General features: G+C 40.7%; 1 protein-coding gene across 1 annotated transcript; it reads left to right on the forward strand.

The window, feature by feature from the left end:
• The first annotated feature begins 224 nt into the window (after positions 1 to 224).
• Positions 225 to 21,848, forward strand: LOC145901745 (uncharacterized). Its single transcript, XM_082989516.1, has 54 exons — positions 225 to 273; positions 579 to 736; positions 921 to 1,030; positions 1,477 to 1,628; positions 1,690 to 1,907; positions 2,172 to 2,313; positions 2,394 to 2,459; positions 2,556 to 2,691; positions 3,113 to 3,290; positions 3,646 to 3,781; positions 4,126 to 4,290; positions 4,559 to 4,641; positions 4,977 to 5,112; positions 5,769 to 5,930; positions 6,560 to 6,682; positions 6,813 to 6,997; positions 7,097 to 7,274; positions 7,340 to 7,471; positions 7,621 to 7,774; positions 7,950 to 8,092; positions 8,207 to 8,353; positions 8,537 to 8,642; positions 9,058 to 9,239; positions 9,537 to 9,677; positions 10,195 to 10,358; positions 10,701 to 10,851; positions 11,317 to 11,462; positions 11,828 to 11,967; positions 12,160 to 12,251; positions 12,494 to 12,684; positions 13,365 to 13,484; positions 13,782 to 13,863; positions 14,078 to 14,192; positions 14,425 to 14,579; positions 14,644 to 14,778; positions 14,955 to 15,094; positions 15,156 to 15,277; positions 15,745 to 15,901; positions 16,011 to 16,190; positions 16,361 to 16,438; positions 16,630 to 16,741; positions 17,090 to 17,251; positions 17,468 to 17,650; positions 17,888 to 18,010; positions 18,264 to 18,454; positions 18,590 to 18,778; positions 19,037 to 19,217; positions 19,478 to 19,589; positions 19,758 to 19,906; positions 20,167 to 20,340; positions 20,652 to 20,711; positions 20,772 to 20,897; positions 21,118 to 21,206; positions 21,789 to 21,848. The coding sequence occupies exons 1-54, from the start codon at positions 225 to 227 to the stop codon at positions 21,846 to 21,848; spliced, it is 7,461 nt and encodes a 2,486-aa protein (XP_082845642.1).
• Positions 21,849 to 22,000: the final 152 nt, after the last annotated feature.

A 22,000-nucleotide genomic window follows, 5' to 3' on the forward strand; every position in this document is an offset into this window, starting at 1 on the left:
TTTAAAATTTCGAAAGAAGAGGGCACGGAGAATTGCATTTTAACATTAGTATCAGCTGTGAAACGCCGCCTTTCAATATATCTGCAATATTTCAAACCAGCTGTTAAATTGGTCAAGAACTACTGTATAGTGATGCTGTTTTTTGCTTCAAGGTGTTTTTTGGGCAATTGAATATAGTGCTTTTGTGCAATGCTCAGGTGTTGATTAAAACAACTTTAAACAAAATGATGCGTTTTTATACTGCAGCCATTTTTGTTGTTTTGTTTGTAAAAGGTAAGTGAGGTGTTTGTGTAAATTTCTAATCAATGGAAGAATTTTTACTTGTCAAAAACCCGCTAATTTGTGCAGATGAAATTTCTATGTCGTTTATCTTCTTTTCTTTAACAAACGGGTTGGATCGTTTTCCCTTAATTCCTAACGTTAATCTTTAAGTTGTACAGGGGCAAGGATTTCTCACATGCTTTGGAATGTTTTAAAGGCTTTAGTCACCTTCTATTCTCCATTTGTAGTTTGGCACCGATTGAAGGGAAAAGTTTCAACAAAAATATGACATAGACATGATGAGAATTGGTTTTCAGGTTCAACTGGAGCTTGTCCCGATGGTTGGTTCCAGAACGGGCCTAGTTGTTATTATTATTCCGGCAACGACGGCATCGGGCTCCCCTGGCACGAGGCGCAATCCAAATGCCAAACTATGGCCGGGGCTCTTGTCGTGATTGACGACGAAGTTGAAAACGTGAGTTCATCTCTATGTATATTTCAACCAGCTTTTGAAGTGTCTCGGTGGCATTTTACCAGAAAAGATCCATCATAAACAGGGACAAAGTTATTTGAGAAGAACGACCTTGGGGGTTTAAACTATCAGGATATAAAATAACAATAGGCCAAAATACAAACAGTTACAAATTCAATTTGTTTAGAATTTTATTTACAACCAAATGGGAAACGGCATTGAAGCGTGGATTGGACTTCACGATTTAAACCAAGAAGATTCATGGCAATGGGTGGACGGGTCTGACCTCACTTACATGTACGTGAACACATGTCTTCTACTGTCGCTTAGTTCATCCGCTAGATCAGTGGTTCTTAAGAACCTAGAAAGATGCTTTACTAGTTGGAAATTACAGAGGTGCAGGCGGGTAATTAGTCGGCACAGAAATATACAAAAGTAGTTGAAAGAAATATTATGTTTTGTATCCATTGTGCGTCGCACATTCACGGTGTTGACATTTAAAACAGACCGTCCTCTTCTGTTTGTTAAAATTATTGCACCACAGAAACAAAAAGAGATGTTTATGTTGTCACAATGGGAATAACTGTCTGTTGGCCACGGCGAGATTGCCACCTCCTGCAGGATATATCAAGTTAAATTCCGACCTGATAAACACTGTTAAGATTTATCGGCTAAATAAAATAACTTTTTCGATGATTACTCTTACCGAAAATTGAAAAGTCACGTTTGAGTGATTTTGCCAGAGCTTGGGCATCAGGACAACCCGACAACTGGGAGGACGCAGCAGCATCGCAGGAAGATTGTGTTGCGATCATGCAGAGTAACGGCGGTCTGTGGAATGACGCGAGTTGCAATATCGGGTATTACTTTTTCTGTGAGAGGTCTGAGAACGCAGGTATTGTTTATTACGTCACAATGGAGGTTCAGACTTTAATCTGAAACTTTTCTTCACACAGTGGAAAGTCCCAACTGCCAAGAAGATAATGGATGGGAGGAATTCGAAGGCCGTTGTTACGTCATACAGGATTCGAAAGTTGCGTGGGTTGAGGCCGAGTCGGCGTGCAAGGCGATCGAAGCGAACCTGGTTGCCATAGGAACGCAGACGGAACAACTGTACGTCGCGAACGTTGTCAACCTGTGGAACCAACACATATGGATCGGGCTCTCGTCTGTGGTGGGTCCCCGTAATCGCGAATTAAGGGAAGAATTTTTACTTTTTTTTTCAACCTCCCAACCCACATGGGGAACCCCCCACACAGGTGGCAGACAAAACCTTCCACACGAAGGAGTCACGGAATCCTCGTCAGATAATTAACAAAACTGCAGACTCACAACTTTGGTTTCTACCACAAAAGTTTACTTTACACTTGCAGCATTTCACATAGGTTATATAGGTTCATATTTCAAAATAACGCGGTGTCTGTAATTGTTTTCACAGAGCCACCCAGATCACCAATTGTATTGGAGCAACGGTGACGTATACACACAAGGTACGTCATACGACAACTGGTTGTCAGGGCCACCTGTTCTAGATCCAAACAGCGACAATTGCGTCGAAATCGACCCGAGCACTTCGTATGGTGAGCACATGTTTCAGCATTATAATGTGAACTTCAGGCGATTTCTATATTGTTCGTAATGTGATTGTGACGTCATACAGAGGGGCCGTGGAGCGTCGAGCGATGTGGGGAGGGTCACGCTTACATGTGCGAGAGGGCATTCACTGGTAGGTACTTTTATGAAAAGTTGATTATAAAAAGGCACCCCAGACGAACTAATATCTATACATTTGCAACATTTCATGTACTTGCTTCCCGTATAGGGACTTGTGCGGACGGATGGAGGTTGTACGATGGATTCTGTTACTTATATGCAATAGCTGAAACCACGTGGGAAAGTTGGATCGCTGCAGACGGCATTTGCCAAGCCATGGGGGCGAAACTACTGAAGATTGACAAGTAATGCAGTTCATGGTTCCGCGTCAACAATGGGTCTGACGTCACAATGCTTGACAAGTGATGCAGTTCATAGTTCCGCGTCAACAATGGGTCTGACGTCACAATGCTGATGTGTGATAACTATATATTGTTGCGCAAAGAGCATGTTGTATAAGAAGCAACATGAGCTGATGTAGATCACCTGTGTAGTAGTGATCAACCACTTTCGTTTAGTGGATCAATTGTGAAAGCAAACATGCTCTAAACGTCGTTCAACGTCGCATTTTCCTTTCTCGGTTCATTCCAATGAAAATGTTGCGTTAAACTGTTGGTTACTAATCGTAAGAAATGTGGAACTTTTTCGATTGGTCGATTTGTTGATTCTGAAATTGTTGATCAACCACCAAAGCGACTTAAAACACCAAACGTTGCTATTTCACAGCGATGATTTGGAGAAATACATCACCGTCCATCTACCGGACTTCAAGGACGCGGGGGCGCTCGGGGTGTGGCTCGGATTTTCTGATACAGACACTGATGGTGTTTTCGTATGGACTGACGGACAGATCGTGGACAACGGGTACAAGATATTTGGACCAAACCAACCCAGAGACCAAGTGGTCAGTTTGTATGTTGGTGTATATGGATGCCCAGAATAGGATGTTTTGCCATTCTGTTATAAACCAAACACGTTTGAAACAGGAATAAATGAAATGATTGATCGGTATATACGGATGTGTTGGATACTTTTACAATTGTATTATTATAATTACACAATAACCAAATACTTTTTCAAAAACACACTTTTTAGTGATACTTTTTTAGTGTCCTTGTTTAGGAACACTTTTTAGAAAAACTGTTTAATTTGTTGAAAAAAATCATTAACATTCGCCATGAAGTTAACATTCCTGCAAAGATATTATCACCTAATCTATAACTATTCTCAATCGATTAACATTTGCAATTCGGTTGCAGGGAGCTTACGACTGCGGTCAGATGTTCACCGGATCATCATCTGGAGTTTGGGAGACCGACGATTGCTTCAAGAGGCAAGGTTACATTTGCCAAATCCCAACAGGGAAAGACCCAACACCGTTGGATCCACCAGCAAGTAAGTTTACTGTCACTGCTGGTTGGTCTTTTCACTGAGCGTTTATCTTAAACAAGGGATATCGAATTTATCGAATGTCACTCATTGGTAAAAGCCTCAAAACAATCTCCGTCATTAACTTTTTAGAAAGGAAAACAAATTGAAAGTGATATAAGGTCGGAAAATATTGCACAACTGTCTGTAACTCACTGGTCATTGTTGGCTAATTGCATGCACAGGAACAAAGTTGCGTAATCTCCAATATTAACGATTATCACTAGTCCTATATGTTTAAAAAAGTAACCAGAAACCTCAAATTAAGGCATCTTCCCGTTCCCATCATTTTCAACACTTTACTCTTTCAGGCGTAAACCAGGGTTGCGACCCAGGATGGCTGGGGTTCGGCAGCCACTGTTATTACTTCGAGAGATCGAATTCTGTAAGTTGGGACCAATCTGAACAAAACTGTGCCGATTCTGGAGGTCATCTTGCAAGTATCGTTTCAGCAGAGGAAAACGCCTTCGTCACAGGTTTGTGAGCTTTTAAGTCAACTTAATTTTTAAACTACAATCATTTGCATTTTTGATACGTTTACCTTTTTCATCAGTAGCTAAATCAGTTGCCCAAGAAAGTCAGAGACAGTGGGTAGTCGCTTTATTTGAGAATTTCAATTTTTTGATATCAGATTATTCACACTTCAATTCACGGGAAGAAATACGAGTTTGTGAAGCAGCTTTAACCTACGAGTTACTGCGTAGGATTATCCAGGCTAAAGGAAATACATGTTAATGTTTTTAGGGCACTTATCTGCCAACGTTTGGCTGGGAGGTAACGACCTCGTTACCGCAACCGCGTGGACGTGGGTTGACGACTCACCGTGGGTAAGTGGGGAATATTCTTTCTAAGAACAGGGATGAATTTTGTAAATAACGGATTAAAAATAAGGAACAACGACCATCGCCACAGATTTATGAGATTTTAAAATTAATATTAAAGAGAGATAAACGTTGAATCATTAATTATGAAATTAAATCATACATTGACTCGCGGTTGAATCAATGCAAGAAGAATTCAACTGTTCGTAGTGTGTTCAATTAAAGCGAACAACTGTTATTATAAGTATAAAAGCTAAAATTCATAAATCATTCAAAAATAAACTGATAATATACAATATATTTTGTATCACCGTTCGCTTAACCCTCGAAATTACGTGAAGGCGTTTGACGATTGGTATTCGGGCGAACCAAACTGTCCGCAGTGCTGTCTCCAAGTATGGAAGGATGCAAATTACAAGTGGGATGACACGCCCTGCAACAACGCCCATCTCTACGTTTGCAAGAAGCAGAAGATTGGTGAGTCGTCGTAGGGCAGGAGCGCACAACTTTTAAATTAATACCAGCCGCATCACTTTCAATTTAGTCACTTTAATTTCACCAACGGTCGCCAGTCAGTTCAAACTGATAATCTCGCGTTAGTTATGAACTAAAAGTGTATTGAAATGTTAAAAACTATTTTTCTTACCCAAAAAAACATGATCAGATTCTGCTTTATAACAAAGACAGACCAATTTCATAAGCCAGACATTCAAAAACCTGTTAGGTTTTTGACAGTGCACGGCCGACAATACAAATGTGTTATAAAGCATGTGTACGGCCGCATGAATTAGAATCCACGGCCACAAGACACGGTATGACCGCAGGTTGTGCACCCCTGCAAGGTTTCCGCATGAGTCGCATGTGGTCACGGCGTGATGTTTTAAGTTTTTGTGTCGTATTATGACTTTTACTTTCCGCTTGATTTTTAAAGCGCCTGAAGCATGACCTATATGTGACGATTAAAAGACTCATATTTCAAATAAGGCCAGTAATAGTATTTTAGGCGGCGCCCGACCCCATATACTAAGAAGAAAACCTGATCTGAATTCGTGGCCAGGATATCCTGGGTTCGAATCCCGGTGTGGTCCAAAGGGGAAACATTGTTTTCAATGTGATTTCTATGTGTCATTAAGATTGCTGGGAGCCGCTCGGGATGGAAGATGGTCGCATTCTGGACACAGAAATCACTGCGTCCTCCATATACGGGCCTGGCTCAGAGGCGACGGAGGCTCGGCTTAACAACGTTAACGATGGGACGGCTGTGGGAGCGTGGTCTCCTCAGCTCGTTTACGCAGGTGGGCTGTGGTAACATAAACACATGCGGAGAATATTCCGGGAACTCAAAGAAAAGTAACTGACAGCCAGCGTCAGTGTGTGTTTTGATAACCAGAAGCATTAAAATTGTTGATCCAGCTGGGCTGCGATGTCTAGGCTGCGAACGTAATGATCCCGATGTGATAGCTGTGAAGTTAAGACCAGGGTAATGGGGCGACCCTGCATTGTCATGCGATGGCATAAAACAATTCTGCGTTGACAGAAATATTCAATTCGCCAATTGGTGCCGTCAGTTTCTGTCTTATTAAAAATAGCTTTTAGTTTTAAATTGAATATCAAAATAGAATCACTGAAGCTGGCCGTCTGCTGTTCTTTTTGTAGTTTTCATGTTGTATCTTCCTGTAGTCGGTCGTGACATTTTTTCTGCTCACACAACGAAAATGTTAAAAAAGGAAGACAAACATTAGGAAGTTCCGCATCCTTGATACGAAATTTTCAATAAACACAAAAATTAAATGGAAAATAACCGCATGGAATTTTAAGCACATGATTAAATATTTGAGTGCCGTACGAACTCGGCTTGGTATGCAAAAGATTGCAAAATCCTTATCGCAACAGCTATTAAATTATATTATAACATTTATTTCAGATTGTCCGGCGATTCCGACCGATCAACGACTCGACTGTGGAGGGGGAGGGGAACAACCTTGTCTGGACCGAGGATGTTGTTTCGATGATTCCGTCCCCGGCGTTATTTGGTGTTTCCATAAAGGTGGGGAACCATATATTGAAACCTATACCCAGCACCACCTGTAACCTCACCATGTCTACTTTCGTAACCATTTCCTTACTCGGCCATTCCGAGCGAAATCGTTCATTTATTATTTGAATTCTCCAAACAGGGACAGTCCCAGTTGCGGGTACAGAGTGGCTTCAGGTTAAATTGGTTCCAGAACGAACCGTGTCAGGAGTGGCCACACAGGGGCGCCCTTCAGACGTGAACGAGTTCGTGAAAAGTTACCAAGTTTCTTACTCGACCGACGGAACCAATTTCCAGTTCGTGAAAGGTCGTTCGGGAGGCACCCAGGTTGGATTTAACCTTGAAATGACCTTGTAACAAGACCGGGGCACAAAAGTTATTGACGACTTCATAACGTCGAGTAAAAAACAACAAATAACTTTTCAGACTTTCTCTGGAAACTCAGACACCAGCACTGCTATCGCGAATAAGTTTAACGCACCAGTCCTGGCATCCTACATCCGTATTTATCCGTACGACTACAACCTGTACCCAAGTTTGAGGTTGGAAGTTATGGGATGCAGTTTAGATGGCGGGGATCTTGCCACGCCGTCACCTAACGAAGGTGAAAACTAAAACTGATATTCCACTGCCGTAGAGAAAACGACTGACGTAACTTCTTGTTCGCAGCTTGTACGTCGGTGACCGCTACGGAACGTTTAGATTGTGGGTACGGAGGAATAACACCGGCTGAGTGTGTGAATAAGGGATGCTGCTGGGACAACTCAATAAGTGGTGTCAAGTGGTGTTTCTATGGCAAAGGTAAACGGAAAAATAATTGGCTTTAGTCTCTGCATCTGATTATTTCGCGCAGCCAAACTGAACTAAAATCATAGCAAAGTGTAACTGTATATCTCACTAACGCCACCAAGTGCCCATAATAAAACGAGTTAACAAATGTTTTCGTGTAGATCAGTACGACCCGAGGTGTGGTAAAGACTGGCAGTTCGATCCTCACGGTGAAATTTATTGCTATCATTTCAACGATTACTCCCTGCGTACTTGGCAACATGCGAGGGATTACTGCATGGAAATGGGAGGAGATCTTCTCAGTGTCAATTCAAAGTCAGTTCTCAATATTTTAGAAAATACTTCAATCGCCGAATTCTCCATCAACAAGAAATACACATAGGAATATTAGAAATTTGATAATTTCTTCAGAATCGCCTGAAGTTTATTGGAAGATAATCTCATCATAAACAGTTTCACCTATTTAATTTTCCTGACGTCATTTATACAGAGCGGAGCAGTCGTACGTAAGCGGACAGCTAGTGACGTTGGTGATGACGCATGCTCTGTGGATTGGAGCGAACAGAAACGACGGAAACTCTGGTTGGAAATGGTCAAACGGTCAGCCTTTCAACTATCTGTACTGGGAGGATGGTGAGTGTGGTCAGATTTGATCGAAATCTTGGTTAATTACATCTGATAAGTAAACAAATATCAACAACATGATTCCTAATGGCTCCCTCACAATATTCAGTCGTTGCTTTCCAGGCGAACCTAACGGAGCCGAGAGCAACGAGCATTGTGTCGAAGCTTACACTTCCAACGCCAAGTGGAATGACATCAACTGCGCCAACGAGAGGGGAATGGTTTGCAAGAAGTTCGCAAATATCGTCCCACCAATATCCATTGACCAAAGTAGGGATGGATTTTGTCTTTGTGAATGCTGGTTTTATTACGGGGTGTGGGCATTTCTGTTGAAGTTAAACTGATAAAGATTAATTACCGTTTGAAAAGCGCAAAGCACTGTTTGAAAAGTGATCGTTTGATTTCTCATAAAACCAAACAGAAAAACGTTCAAATTAAACCACTGTTGTGCAGACGAGTACGTGATCAACATATGCGAGGGGGAGACTTACACCCTCGGTTGCCCCGGAATGCAGATCGTCGTCCATCACGCTTCCTATGGAAGATCTAACATTGAAACGTTAGTATCAGATATCGCTTGATGGTGAAATTCATCACCCTTTCGTCTTTATAGGGGTCCATGCTTTACTCGTCAACCCTTGTACTTTGCTTGGCAAGTATGTAGCGTAGAAGTTAAAAATACCTCTTCAATCCGTTTTAAACCAATCTGGATAATTTTTAAACATTTTGGGGCCGATTCAGCCGAGACCAAATAGTTTCCATGATGGACAGTCAAAGTCCAATCTTTTTGTCTACGCCGGGATTCGAACCCAGGATATCCTGGCCACGAATCCCGATCAGGTTTTCTTCCGGGTATAGGACAGATATTTGACCAATGTTGACAAATGCGTTGATTGAAATTTTATTAAGTCGTCTACACCCTGGGCAGTTATACAGTGCAGAATTTTCATATTGAGGTTGTTTTTCATCTGTAGTTGCAGCAGCGATCAGGGCGTCCCATCTGAGGGTTGCCACTCAGAGGACTCATTGGATATCGTGTCGCAGATGTGCAACAACCTTGAAACTTGCACTTTAACCGCGTCCAATGAAGTATTCGGGGATCCTTGCGATGGGATTTATAAATATCTCAACGTTATTTATTCCTGTGAAGAAAAAGGTATCCGAATAAATATATAAAAAGTTGCTGCCTGAAAGACAATTAATTCACCCTCAATAAAGCATTTGCAGCATTTTTGCCGAGTTCTCCTTTTTGTTTAAATCTCTCAATATAAAAATCAGAATCTGCAGACACATGAGCTTGCGGTAACTAACAGATCAACATACTAGCTGTATTTATTCCGTTTTACTTAAACTTTTTTTTTCATAACGCGTTATATACGGGCTGGTCAACCAGTAGGATTACATCAAGTTGATTACTCCGAAAACTTCAACGTGGTAATTGTGTTTTCTGTAGAGTGTTACGGAGCCCTGGGTGTTGAGAATGGTTCCATAGCGGACGCTCAGATCAGCCAATCTACTTACCTGGATAACCAACATAAGGGAATAGACGGGAGGTTGAACGGACCGAGAAGCTGGGCCACTACTGAGCAGCAAGGTTGTGTAAAGCTCGTGGAAATATTGTAGTATTATTAAATGTAGTTTATTTCTTAGAGTCTGGCTTGCATTTGGGGTAAATACAGCTCTGGTAATGGTTTTCATCAAGGTTTTTTTGGCACCCAGTGATTTCAACAGCAATAGTAATCGAGGATTTATATTACGATAATGTTAAATAGATTCCATCTCAGGGATTGTAATCGTGGTATATTTATATAGATAATAAGTACATTTTTTTCACTTAAATGATTTCAATTTCGGTTGTATTTTTATTTTAGAACATTGTATTTGTTCTCATGATTTCCACATGATAATTCCAGCCAGTCACATAATAGTTGTAGTTAGTCACATGATAATACCAACAACTAATGGTTATCAAGGGGTCAAAAAGAACATATTTGAAACAATTTTCAAAAAAACATAGTTTTTATTTGAAGGATTTGGCTAATCGATACATGGCTAGCGAAGGCATGAACAATATTAAAATTTGGTACTAAGTCAATTTTCACTTTATTTAGGAGCTTACATGCAAGTGACCTTCCCATCCAACATCCGGGTTACCGGGGTCATCGTACAGGGAGCAAACGACGCCAATCGTTACGTCACAAGCTTCACTGTTGCATTCGCGAACGACGACACCTACCAGCAGTGGACAGATTACACGAACTTTGACAAGACTGTGGTAAATGTGTGCTTTCAACGATATCTGATCATTCTTATTGTAAGGATGTAAAACACGTGAGGGGATTTTGCAATTTTATTATTTGCAAAAACGATTTTTAAAGTTGGTTATGAACTGACAGTAAAAATGTGACTAAAAAGTAATTAGCATTCGATTGATATTGATTTCTAAATTACTATTGGCATCTTATGGTATTCGTATTTAATCATCACATTAATTTCGAAGGCTGGAATTTTTATTACCAGACGGCTGTTTGTTAACTTTGTAACCCCAAAATATCTTATCCATACGAGTATTGTACAATGTAGATGAAGACTTTACCTAACTGTGAAATATTCGCAGATGAATTTCACCGGGAACAGCGACCAACAGACCCCGGTGAGAGTGGTTTTGGCCGAACATGTTTTCACCGCCGGGATTCGAATCCAACCTCAGAGTTGGGTGGGAGATATGATTGGAATGAGGTTGGAAATCACAGGATGTAATCCTCTACGTGAGTCTAATTTGAAGATGCTCAGAATATTTCGCTCCAGCTCTTAGTTGAGTGCTTGAGATGGATGTTGCTGTGGTCGCAACTCAACAAAATGTTCAGTCAACCTAACTTTTAGCTTTTCTGGCTAAAAATTGTTTTTCAAGGTCGACATTTCGGTCGTTTTATAATCGACCTTCATCTGTTTTTTTGCCAGAAATGCTTTTGAGATGACTGAGAACTTGGTGTAATTGTTGGCACAAACCTTATTTTTTTTCCAGATTATTTTCAAGGGGAATTCCACAGCTATATGTCTGCCAGCTTGTATTTTGCACTTGATGTTAAATTTTTGATCACATTTTATCGGTTGTAGTTTAACAAGAAACGACCTTGGTTAGTTGGTTTCTTAGGGGTTTAAAACTACATGCATATTGAACTGCTCCCTATGCACTGTTCTTTGCCAACATTGGGCACCATTGTATTCCTCAGGCGAACTACAGTGTTCTGAACTCGGTGACACAATCTGGGCGGCAGATGAAGTTAATGACGTCACGGTGATACAGGCGGAATGTCCGGGTCTTTGTCCTCTTTCAACTGGAATCCCAGCTGTTTACGGCACGGATATTTACGCAGGGGTATAAGATTTCTGTGTGCACGTTTGTGTTAAGAAAAGAAAGTGGGCGACCAGTTTGCCCGAGGAACAAAACAAACTAACCCGAAATTTTTAAGATTATAAATATGGCATTTGGTCGGTCCTAGGTCACCATAGTTTGCAAACCATACAGACGGTATAGGGTAAATAACTTTATAAGAGGCTTACATTAAAGTAGTTCTAAATGCTTTGGAAAGTTTTTGGCAGTTTATTTATTGTTAAAATAAGTGGCATTTCGTGTTAAAATTTGGTTTAAAATCCTTACAAGATAGGTTGGAGCGAGACACGAGTCTACTCAGCTTTTGATAACTCGTTGTTGATGTAACGCATGCTTTACGTTGACCACAGAGTTCTGAGGTTTGTAACGCCGCTGTGCACGCTGGAGTCATACTTGATCGCTTCGGAGGACTGGTAACCATTGTGAAGAAAGAAGCTCAAAGTTCCTATCAGGGTTCAGTTAGAAACGGGATCACCTCATTTGACGAAACGTAAGTGAAACGTATTCAATTAAACGATCATAAGGTTTAAAGTGACACACGTATATTATTTTTGAAAAGCACAGGATGACTGAATTGTATTTAATAATATTTTTTCCCTTACTGGGTTTTCTTATGGAACATACAAAGTTTTTTGACGATTTTGAATTTTTTTGTGGGTTTATTTTTCTTCTGTATTCACAGTTACTATCCGGTTGCCTTTGCATTTGCTGGAAACGAAGAGACTTGTGAGATCGGGTGGAAACCATTCAGTAGCTTCTGTTATTACTTCGGTGGTTCGTACTCATTTGTCTTAAATACTGTGGTCAGTTTACTCAAGTTGCGTTGTCGCTACGAAAAGTGTTGCCAAAAACCGATAGCAGTGCAGTTATGGCAGAAGAACACCCTAAAAATAACTAAAACATTCGCCCGATTACAAGAAACAGAGGCATCCACTTTTTCCAAGGGTTTTACTATTAATAACGAAATACCGTTGACAACGCTTCACATTTTCCACCATGTTTAATCCAACTTTCAGAGGAACGCCTGCCCTGGGCTGAGGCAGAAGCGAAGTGCGGTGAGATGGGAGCTCATCTCGTCTCGATCCGAGACTCCGTGGAGCAAGATTTTCTCGCCCAGCAGATTATCTTACAAGACTTCCCGTACTGGTGGACTGGTCTCAACGATCTGAGATCGTACAACGAGTTTGAGTGGAGCGACGGGGAACCGGTGAGTGGTAGATTTCCTGTAGCTCAGTTGGTAGAGCATTGGGCCTGGTTAGCCCAGGGTCGTGAGTTCAAACCTCACCGGGAGCTTGATTTTTCAAATCTTGCTCCGACTTGTCGGAAAAAGTGGCTGATCCAGCTAGGCTGCAATGCCCGGGCTGCCAAGCCTACAAACCTAATGGTAAATTTCCATGACACCAAACCCGAGGCTGGTCAAGTGTGTGGTTTAACGTAGTTTGAACAAAATCTTTTTTGGGTAAATGTGTTGCTGTGGCTGTAAACAGACGGTTGGGCACACGGAAGCAACGCGCTTTTCGTGCAGCAATTTGTTAGTTAGCAAAGATAAGTTCGTGTCAAAACGCAGTTTATCGTTTTTATCACAAAGAAAACATATTTCGCTAAAAGCATCATTAGTTCTTATTCAAATAGAATCTTTAGAAAGAGGTCGATTTCGGAAAGAAAATATTGAATGTTGGATAAGTTAAAGTTGCATTTTAGTCTAAAACTTCTTTAATTATCTTTTATCCACAAATATTACATTCTGCCTTTACTTTCTTGTCACAGTTTGGTTGACACTTAGAGAATATTAGCAGCTAAACCTGAAGCCTTTCTGATACGTGTTTGAAAGAAACGTTAGCTTTTGGGCAAAATTATTCCGCGTGATAAACAACGTCATAATATCAGGTTCTTTACACAAACTGGGGGGCTGCGTCACCTGATAACTACGAAGGAAAGATGGAGAATTGCGTGGAAATGTGCCAGGAAACCCAACGTTGGGACGATTACCTCTGCGACCAGGTTTCGGTGAGTTCTTTCACATGTTTCAGTGAGTTTATCTGAATGAAAAAATGTTGGCGAAAACTACTTGATATCATGGACTATTCAATGGTACAATAACACTTACCTATTAACTGATTAAATTAGTTCAAAGGTTAAATTGGTTTAACATATAAAGGTATATTGGTCGTCATTTGGTCAAAGGATTGAATGGTTTGTTGTAAGTCCTTCAAGTAAGTTGGGTTAAAATGGGAAACACGTCGGAAAGAACGATTCAGTGACCTTGACTTTGTGTGTTTGACTCACCTTCTTTCCTTCTCTCAGGGCTACATATGCAAGAAGTACAAGGATTTCTACACTGCGGATCAATCAGTGGCTCCAACTCCACCAGCGGGCTGCCCAGATGGTAAGCAGGCGTGTTTTAACCACACAACAACGGATTAAAGAACCACCACGATGAAAATTTTCAACTGCATGATAATGATGCAGGAATGTTTGCGGCACTCGTAGTAACCGAAATGTGTTCTGATTTTGGTCGAACTTAATGTATTTTCCGATGTTATACGTTTTTCAGTGTGCTTTCTAGCTCCCTTTTTTGACAAAACTACTTGCTTTCTTAGGTTGGTCGGCTTATGAGGGAATGTGTTACCTCTTCCAACGTGACTTGGTGGCCGAAGAAGACTCGGAGAATTTCTGTTGGGGTTTGGGAGGTCAGAACGTCCACGTTCAGAACAAGTAATTTAACTGGAATCTAATTTGGGAGACAATAAAATAACGTTCTCCTGTTGGATTAGCTCGACTTAAAACAAATAAAAACGGTTTTAAACAGAGCTAAGATAGCTGTTTCTATATCATTTTGCTTCCTTCTAGATAATGCTAACGATTGTTTTATCTTGGCTGTAAACAAAAAGTAATTTATTGTCTCGGGCCTGGACTCGAACCCTAAACCTTCCGTGTTTTGATTCAGGTACGTGCAGAGTTTCCTCCACACAATAATCGGATCAGAAGACTGGAGGTGGTGGATTGGACTCCACGCTCACGTCACAACCGATACTGGGGTGTCCTGGGAATGGGAGAGCGGAGACCCAGTGACGTATGATAACTGGGGGGTTGGGAACCCGAGTAAGACCGAAGTGACGTAATTTACGTCGTGCGATGACGTCACTAATGTGGTTGTTGTTTTTAGACATTGATTTAGGCGAGTGCACTGTGTTTTACGGTGGTCAGTTCGGTCAAGGAATGTGGTACAGCCACAGGTGTGAGAAACAAGCTTACTCGATATGTGAGAGACCGAGAGACGGATGGACGGTGCCTCCAGTTAGTGAGTTCAACCCCATGTGTTCAGACTTGTTACTGTGCGAAAACTTAAGTATTTTCCAAGTCGACAAAAAATAGGGAATGACAATAAATGGCATCCTTTGATTTTAGGATTTAAACAACCAAGTTTGAACTAATTGCAGAGTTATTTGCAAACTGGACTAAACTAATATTTCTCAGCCACACCAGCGCCATCTGGCGGTTGTAAATGGGATTGGTCGACCCCGGATGAATCGAGTGGTTTCTGTTATAAAGTTTACGCGCCCGAAGCAGCGGGAGAATGGGACAAAAAACAGGGTTGGGAGAACGCGAGACATCAGGTCTGGATGAAAAGCTTCGATGTTTCGATCGCGTTCGTGATTCCAAATACTTTGTGTTCAGTGTTTGACTGAAGGCGGGGATTTGGTTTCGCTCCACAGCAAAGACGACGAGATGTACTTGATCGATGAACTCAGTAAGATCGGAGTCGTGAGTACCTCAGTTTGGATAGGACTCAACGACAGGTAGGATAATGTCATGGTTCACAAACATTTTTTACTACAAGCACAACTTGACCCAGCTTGGCTGCAATGCCAGGGAATGTGATGTTCTTAACAGCATCAGTAGACTATAGTCTACTAGTAGACTACTACTATAACATAATAAGCCACAATTCGATTGTTAAGTGGATTTTATTTAAAAAAACGCCAACCATATTAGCAAGCAGTGTTAAAAGTAAGCCAGAACATTCCTGTAAAAATTCAACGTCAGATTTGTCCCAAATAGTTTTTAGAAACTTAAACTTGATCAATTGATTCACTCACTTAAAAAAATTCATCCAAAACAAAATGGTTTATATTTTTTCTGTGAATTCAATCGCTTTTTATAATTTTTTTTACTTTCAATTCTGTTCGCAAGACAAAGAACACGTTTTCACTTTCCATCAAAACGTGAAATAACTCCATGCCTTCCGCATATCTTGTTCATGCAGAGACAAGGTCGGTTGGTCATGGTCTGACGACACTCCTGTGGAATATTTGAGTTGGAATGTTGGGTCCCCATCATCAGTAGAAGATAACAGTTGTGTTGCGATGAAGTTCGAACCGACCCTAGGGACGGGATTATGGGACAACTTAAACTGTCATCAGGTGTGTTACCTTTTCCTACAACCACTTTTTATCGTAATTCCAACAAAATCACAAGTATATTTAATTTGATCTTGAAAGCAATATGTGCGAGCACGTGTTTTTTTTGTAGGCTTTGGATTGGATCTGCAGGCGACCGAAAGGGATTGACGTCATCGAGCCAACAAATCCTCCAACCGGCAAACCCAACACAGCTTGTGGAAGTAGCAATGACGGGACATGGATTGAATACGAAGGGATGTGTTACTTGTTTAACGATATGCTGCCTGTTGACGTCCACACTGCTCAGAGGGTATTCTGTGATTTCTCATGTTTAGTTGGAAATATTTTAACATTCAAAATATCAACGCATTTTATTGAAAAAAATTTCATGGGTATAAATTTAAACAAGAACAAACGTTTCGATATATTTTATTACATAAATTATCAGCATAACTTATCAACATTATTGCGTTGGAACAGACTTGTCAGACAACGGGAGGGGAATTGGCTTCAATTCACACCATCGCAGAAAGTGCTTTCATCACCAACCAGATAAAAGTAAGGCTTGTAATAACTTTAACCAGGTTCCACTGTTTCGACATTTCAACAGCATTTAGTTGTAAATTCCGAACGCTTATTTACAACTCTTCATAACTTTACGTGTTAACCGTAAACATTGCTTTGAATAAATGCGTTGCCATAGTAGCCGTGGTATGTCAGGAATAATAGAATATATTTGTAAAACACAGCAAATGCCGAGGGTCGATCGATTCTGGATCGGACTTCGTGAAATGGGAGGAGTCAATGGACAATATGAGTGGACAGATGGAACTCCGGTGGATTTTGTAAACTGGAGCGAAGGTTTTGATTCTGTTTGTGAATTTGTTGAACTGAATTACTATCGGGACGTTTTTTTCATCTCATGTTCATTTGTAATTCTGCATTGGGTAAATATGTAATGGTATTCAAATATCACTCTGCTGCAGTGATAAAAATGTTAAGATGTAACTGGGAGATTCTTTTTTATGTAGAAAAAAACGACTCATTGTAATGTTTTTAAAAGGAGAATATTAAATTTTCCTTGTTCATTTTTGTTGTACATAGTAAGTCACACAGATAACGTCATTGGAAATTGTCGTTTTAACCATAACTTAGACTGCTGAAGTTTTCATGACCAGAAAGCAGAAATTGTCACAAAATCTTGCACAGGCGAACCGAACGATGCAGTTGGAATCGAACAATGCGTGACGACTATAATGAATTCTGGAAGATGGAACGACGATAATTGCGGGTTGAAAAGATCCGGGTTTATTTGCAAGAAGTATTTGGGGGCGCCACCGAACCCACCCGGACCCACTGATCCCTGGCCTGGTGATATGTTTGTATTCATGTTGGTAACATTTTCCATATTTCCTCCATTCACAGGAAACGTTGGATTTACATGCGTTGCTTTTTGTGTTAAATTGAACTAAATTGCAACTTTTTAAACTTTAATGTTCGAAGAAATTCGGAGAACTTCGGAGATGTTAAACATAAATGTCTCCCAAATGTCTGGTCAATTTCTTTAATTTCCCGATATTTCGGCAGGCGGTTGCCCGGCAAACTGGTTGATGTACACAAACTACTGCTATCAGATACACGGAGAGAATGACGTTTGCGATCCTGCTGTTACCGATAAACCCGAGTGCGCCGCCACTTGGCGAGGTGCCGTGGAATATTGCAAGAGCGTTGGAGGAGCTTTGACATCGATTCACGATAAATACGAGAACGGTAAGAACAAGAATCAGAAAAATGTTTGTAAAATATGGAGTTTAAATCGTTGAGAACCAGAGGGAAAAGCTTAATTTAAGATTTTCAACCATAAAACCGACATTCTTTTCGGAATGTTTCCTTTCGAACATGTAGAACTGTTAAAAGTGTTTACGTCATAGCTTATTTTTAATCGAAAGATACAACCATCAGTAGTGACATCACAGCAAGGTCTTTAGTTATGTTAAATCTTCTCAGCTTTCATCACGGCTCAATCAATCCGGGCTTACCACAATCTCTGGATCGGTATTAGCGACACCCAGTGGGGATTGTACACGTGGGCGAATGGGGACGAAGTGACTTACACTAACTGGAATGAAGGTACACGTGATGCAGTAGCGGAGGAATAAGTTTAATAAACCGAATAATTTCGATCAATATTACGAATATTGCAAACAACCTTGGATAATGATATCTTTGACGTCACAAACCCTGTCGCGAGAGAACACGTGACAGGGGAGTTAGTTTTGATCGATTAAAGGTTTGACATCGAATCGACACCAAACAAGCATTGGAATCCCTCTATACATTAATGAACATTTCATAATCCCTGTATCGTCATCACATTATCCAGGCGAACCGAACCATCAAAATGGTGAAGAGAATTGTGGAGAGCTTTACCACGCTGAAGCATTAGCTGGGCGTTGGAACGACAAGAATTGCGATACTGTCACTCCCTTCATTTGCTCCATGAGCAAAGATCCACAGACTCCGCCAGGACTTGAACTCAACCAGAACACGAAATGTCCAAGTGGTTGGGTGCAGGTAAATTCATCAAATGAGTTTTTAATTTTGCAAATAGACGAACGAAGGTTTTCAAGTTCGACAAATATAGGGGCTTTTTTGAAGGATTTCGATTTCAAAGCAACATCTCATTTGCTAACTGTTTTTTTTTCGCAGTACAACACAATACAAGACAACTATGTCTGTTACTTCCTGGACTCGACTCCGAGAAGTTTCGACGACGCGCAGCAAAACTGTAGGAATCTGAACGGAGACTTGGCGAGTTTGCAGACGATGTTCGACCAACATTTCATCACAAGTTATCTGAGGGGACAAACAGCTTGGATCGGAATGAAGCAAAACCAGGTTGGACCAACATTCAGGCAATGAAATAAATTACTGGAATATTCCGGTTCCGGCGGGGTTCGAATCCACAACGAAAGATTAGGTTGAAATAGTGCCTGCAGCAGCTCCATGCAAGTATTATTGTCTGTTTGAACTCGACACAATCTGGTGAAGTTTGTAATTGGGTGGGAACTTTACTGCGACGAAACCTAGCAATAAAACAACAACATCTGCAGAGCAAACTATGTTCGGTATCTTACACAACACATTAACATACAGGACACTCAGGACTGGGTGTGGGTGGACGGATGGCCGGTCTGGATTTCAAACTGGGGAGAGAACCAACCAACTTCTGACACTTCCAAGTCTTGTGTGATCAACGTCGACTCTGTGTTCGGGTCGGAATGGCTCACGGCTGATTGCAATCAGATTTATCCTTCTGTGTGCAAAACATCCACTGGTATGAGGCGTCATATATGCACATCATTACTCACGTTATTTGAACCGTGTGTCAAGATATGACATAAATCCCATGATATCTTAAATCAAATAACATGTAGCATAGAGGACATGAAAATCCCATGAGATGTAACCGGGGAACATAAAAACTTTAACGACCTGAAAAAAATAAAACTTTACACATTTTTTTAACAAAAACTTTTAAACCTTAAAAGACTTCTGTTGGTTCTTTTTTCAACGATGTAATATTTTCACCCACAGAGGAGATACCGCCCACCCCTGGCACTGTGGAGGGATCTTGTCCAGATGATACTTGGGAGGAATACGGTGGATTCTGCTGTAAGGCTTTCGTGACTCTCAACGGGCAGAACGAGTAAGTTGGATGGAACGTGGGATTGTGTTTAAACTAGAAATATTTATAAACGTATAGATTTCCTACCGACAACTGTAGTCTTGGGATCATTGCACTAAACGTTACGTAATAAGTGATTCTAAAATTCACTTGTTATATTTAAACAAACAAGTGCTTTTTTCTGTTCAGCGCTAGATCATGGGCCGACGCCGAATACGAATGCACGTCATACGGAGGTCACCTTGCAAGTTTTACGTCACGTCACGAGTTGGAATGGATGTTGAGTTGGTATAATGAAACTGAGACTCTCTGGATCGGACTCAGGAACAACGGACAAGGTCCCTATGCAATGTTTGAAATATTATATTAAAACCCCCACCCGACCTGAAACCTAAGCTCGTTTACACAAATCACAACAAATCACATATCCTTACTTGAAGAAGTTAGTTGCTAATGCTGCCAGGCATATTATTGAATAACTTAAAGCTCCACTGGCAAGAAAGCTACTTATTTGGACGACGTATCGGTCGTTATACAACAGACCTTCACCAGGACAAGTGAAGTGAAACGCTAACACCTTACTTAAAACGTTGCGCAGGAGGTTGGTCGTGGGTGGACGGGAGACCGGTTTCCTTCACTTACTGGAACGAGGGAGAACCGAACAACGCAGGAGAAGATAACGAGGATTGTGTGGAAATGTACGGAGGAAGCGGAAGGTGGAATGACATCAACTGTCTTGAGGAACACGGATACGTTTGTCTCGCACCCATGGGTTCGTTTTAAATTTGTAGCGTTTTTTTTTCATCGCCGCACCGCATGAATGTTGCTAAAATGGAATACAATCAAAACAGTGCAACCACGCTATTTGATTGTTCTGCAAATTTGTGACGAAAACAAAACAGAAATTCTTCAACAGAGAAAAAACGGATTATATAAAAACTACTTACAATTTATTAATCCGTATTCGATATCTCTATTCCTAACATAATGCATATATTGAATGTTTTCCTTTGCTTTTCTGTCACATTATCAGTAAATATCCTTCCGTATATATTTCCAAATTATTACAAATATTACTTTCAGCATTGGGTACAGACGAGAACGGCAATGTTATTTTCTACACAACTCCCAAACCACCCACAGGTATTCCACAAACACATTGACACTGGCACCTTAATCAGTTGCAAATTGTTTCCATTGCAGAGGAACACAGTGAGAGCAATAGTGGAATTATTGCTGGGGTTGTATTGGGAATTTTGTTTGCACTTATTTTGATCGGGGGAGCAGCTTTCTATTTGTACAGGAACAGAGACACTGCGTCCAAAATAGGTGGGTTTTAAGTCACAATAAATTTAATAGACAAAGAGGCTCTGTTACATCATAAATTTACTGGAAACATAAACTTACAGGTTGCACTAATTGTGTTGTACTCTTCCCACTTTCCAGCATAAATATCATTGATAAAAAGTTTAGTCCCGTAATGAATACTTTAGACCGTACAACGTTTGGTTCCAGAGTTCCCCTCAATGCTTTAACTTTAATATTACAGCGGACACGGCAAGTGAAATACCGACTGGTATTGTCAACAAGTTGTACACTTTGTCTGGGAACGTTCCTGAAGACAAAGCAAGCGCTGAGGTTTGTGAATAAAAATTATGACGTATCTGAATAATTAAAAAGCACAATAAATGTATATATGCAAGGCTTTAAATGCATCTCCGTACCACCTAGAATGCTATTGCGTACCACCAGTGGCACGCGTACCAACGGTTGGGAAACACGGCTCTAAAAGATGCAACACGTTTTACGTCAACGTATAATGCAGAGGTCGGGCACTTATGGCTTGCGAGCCAGATGCGGTTCTTTTGATGACGGCATTTGGCTCGCAGATAATTCTAAGTTGGCATTTCTTAGATTGTTACGAATAAAACTTGTTCTGTAATTTTCTATAACGTAACAATCGTGCTAAGAAATACCAGGCGTTATTTCGGTCGCTTCAAATTGTTTACCAAGTGTTGAAAAATATTATATGGCTCTCACAGAAATACGATTAAAAATATGTAGATTTCATGACTCACTTAGCCAAAAAGGTTCCCGACCTCTTGTATAATGCATGGATTTAAAAATTTTGCCAGTATTTGTGTGACACCGACCTTTAATAAACGCAACATCTCCACCATATTTTGCCTTCGTCTTACCTCTCATCCATGTTTTCTTCAGACGCCTCCAGTTCATTTTGACAAAGAGGGAGGGGCTACAGTGGATGACAGCAACGCGTAATCAACTTCCAATATTGTTTTGTGTTAATTTCTCTCCGCGTGTCAAATCGTGCTCAGTTGTGTATGTTTCGCTTATTACAAGACCTCATGACGAATTCCTGCTTGAATATTGAAAGTAATGATACACCCTTTTTTCTAAATCAGTTGAGTTTT

Source organism: Ascidia mentula, chromosome 5 (genome assembly GCF_947561715.1).
Source record: "Ascidia mentula chromosome 5, kaAscMent1.1, whole genome shotgun sequence".
Classification (NCBI taxonomy): domain Eukaryota; kingdom Metazoa; phylum Chordata; class Ascidiacea; order Phlebobranchia; family Ascidiidae; genus Ascidia; species Ascidia mentula.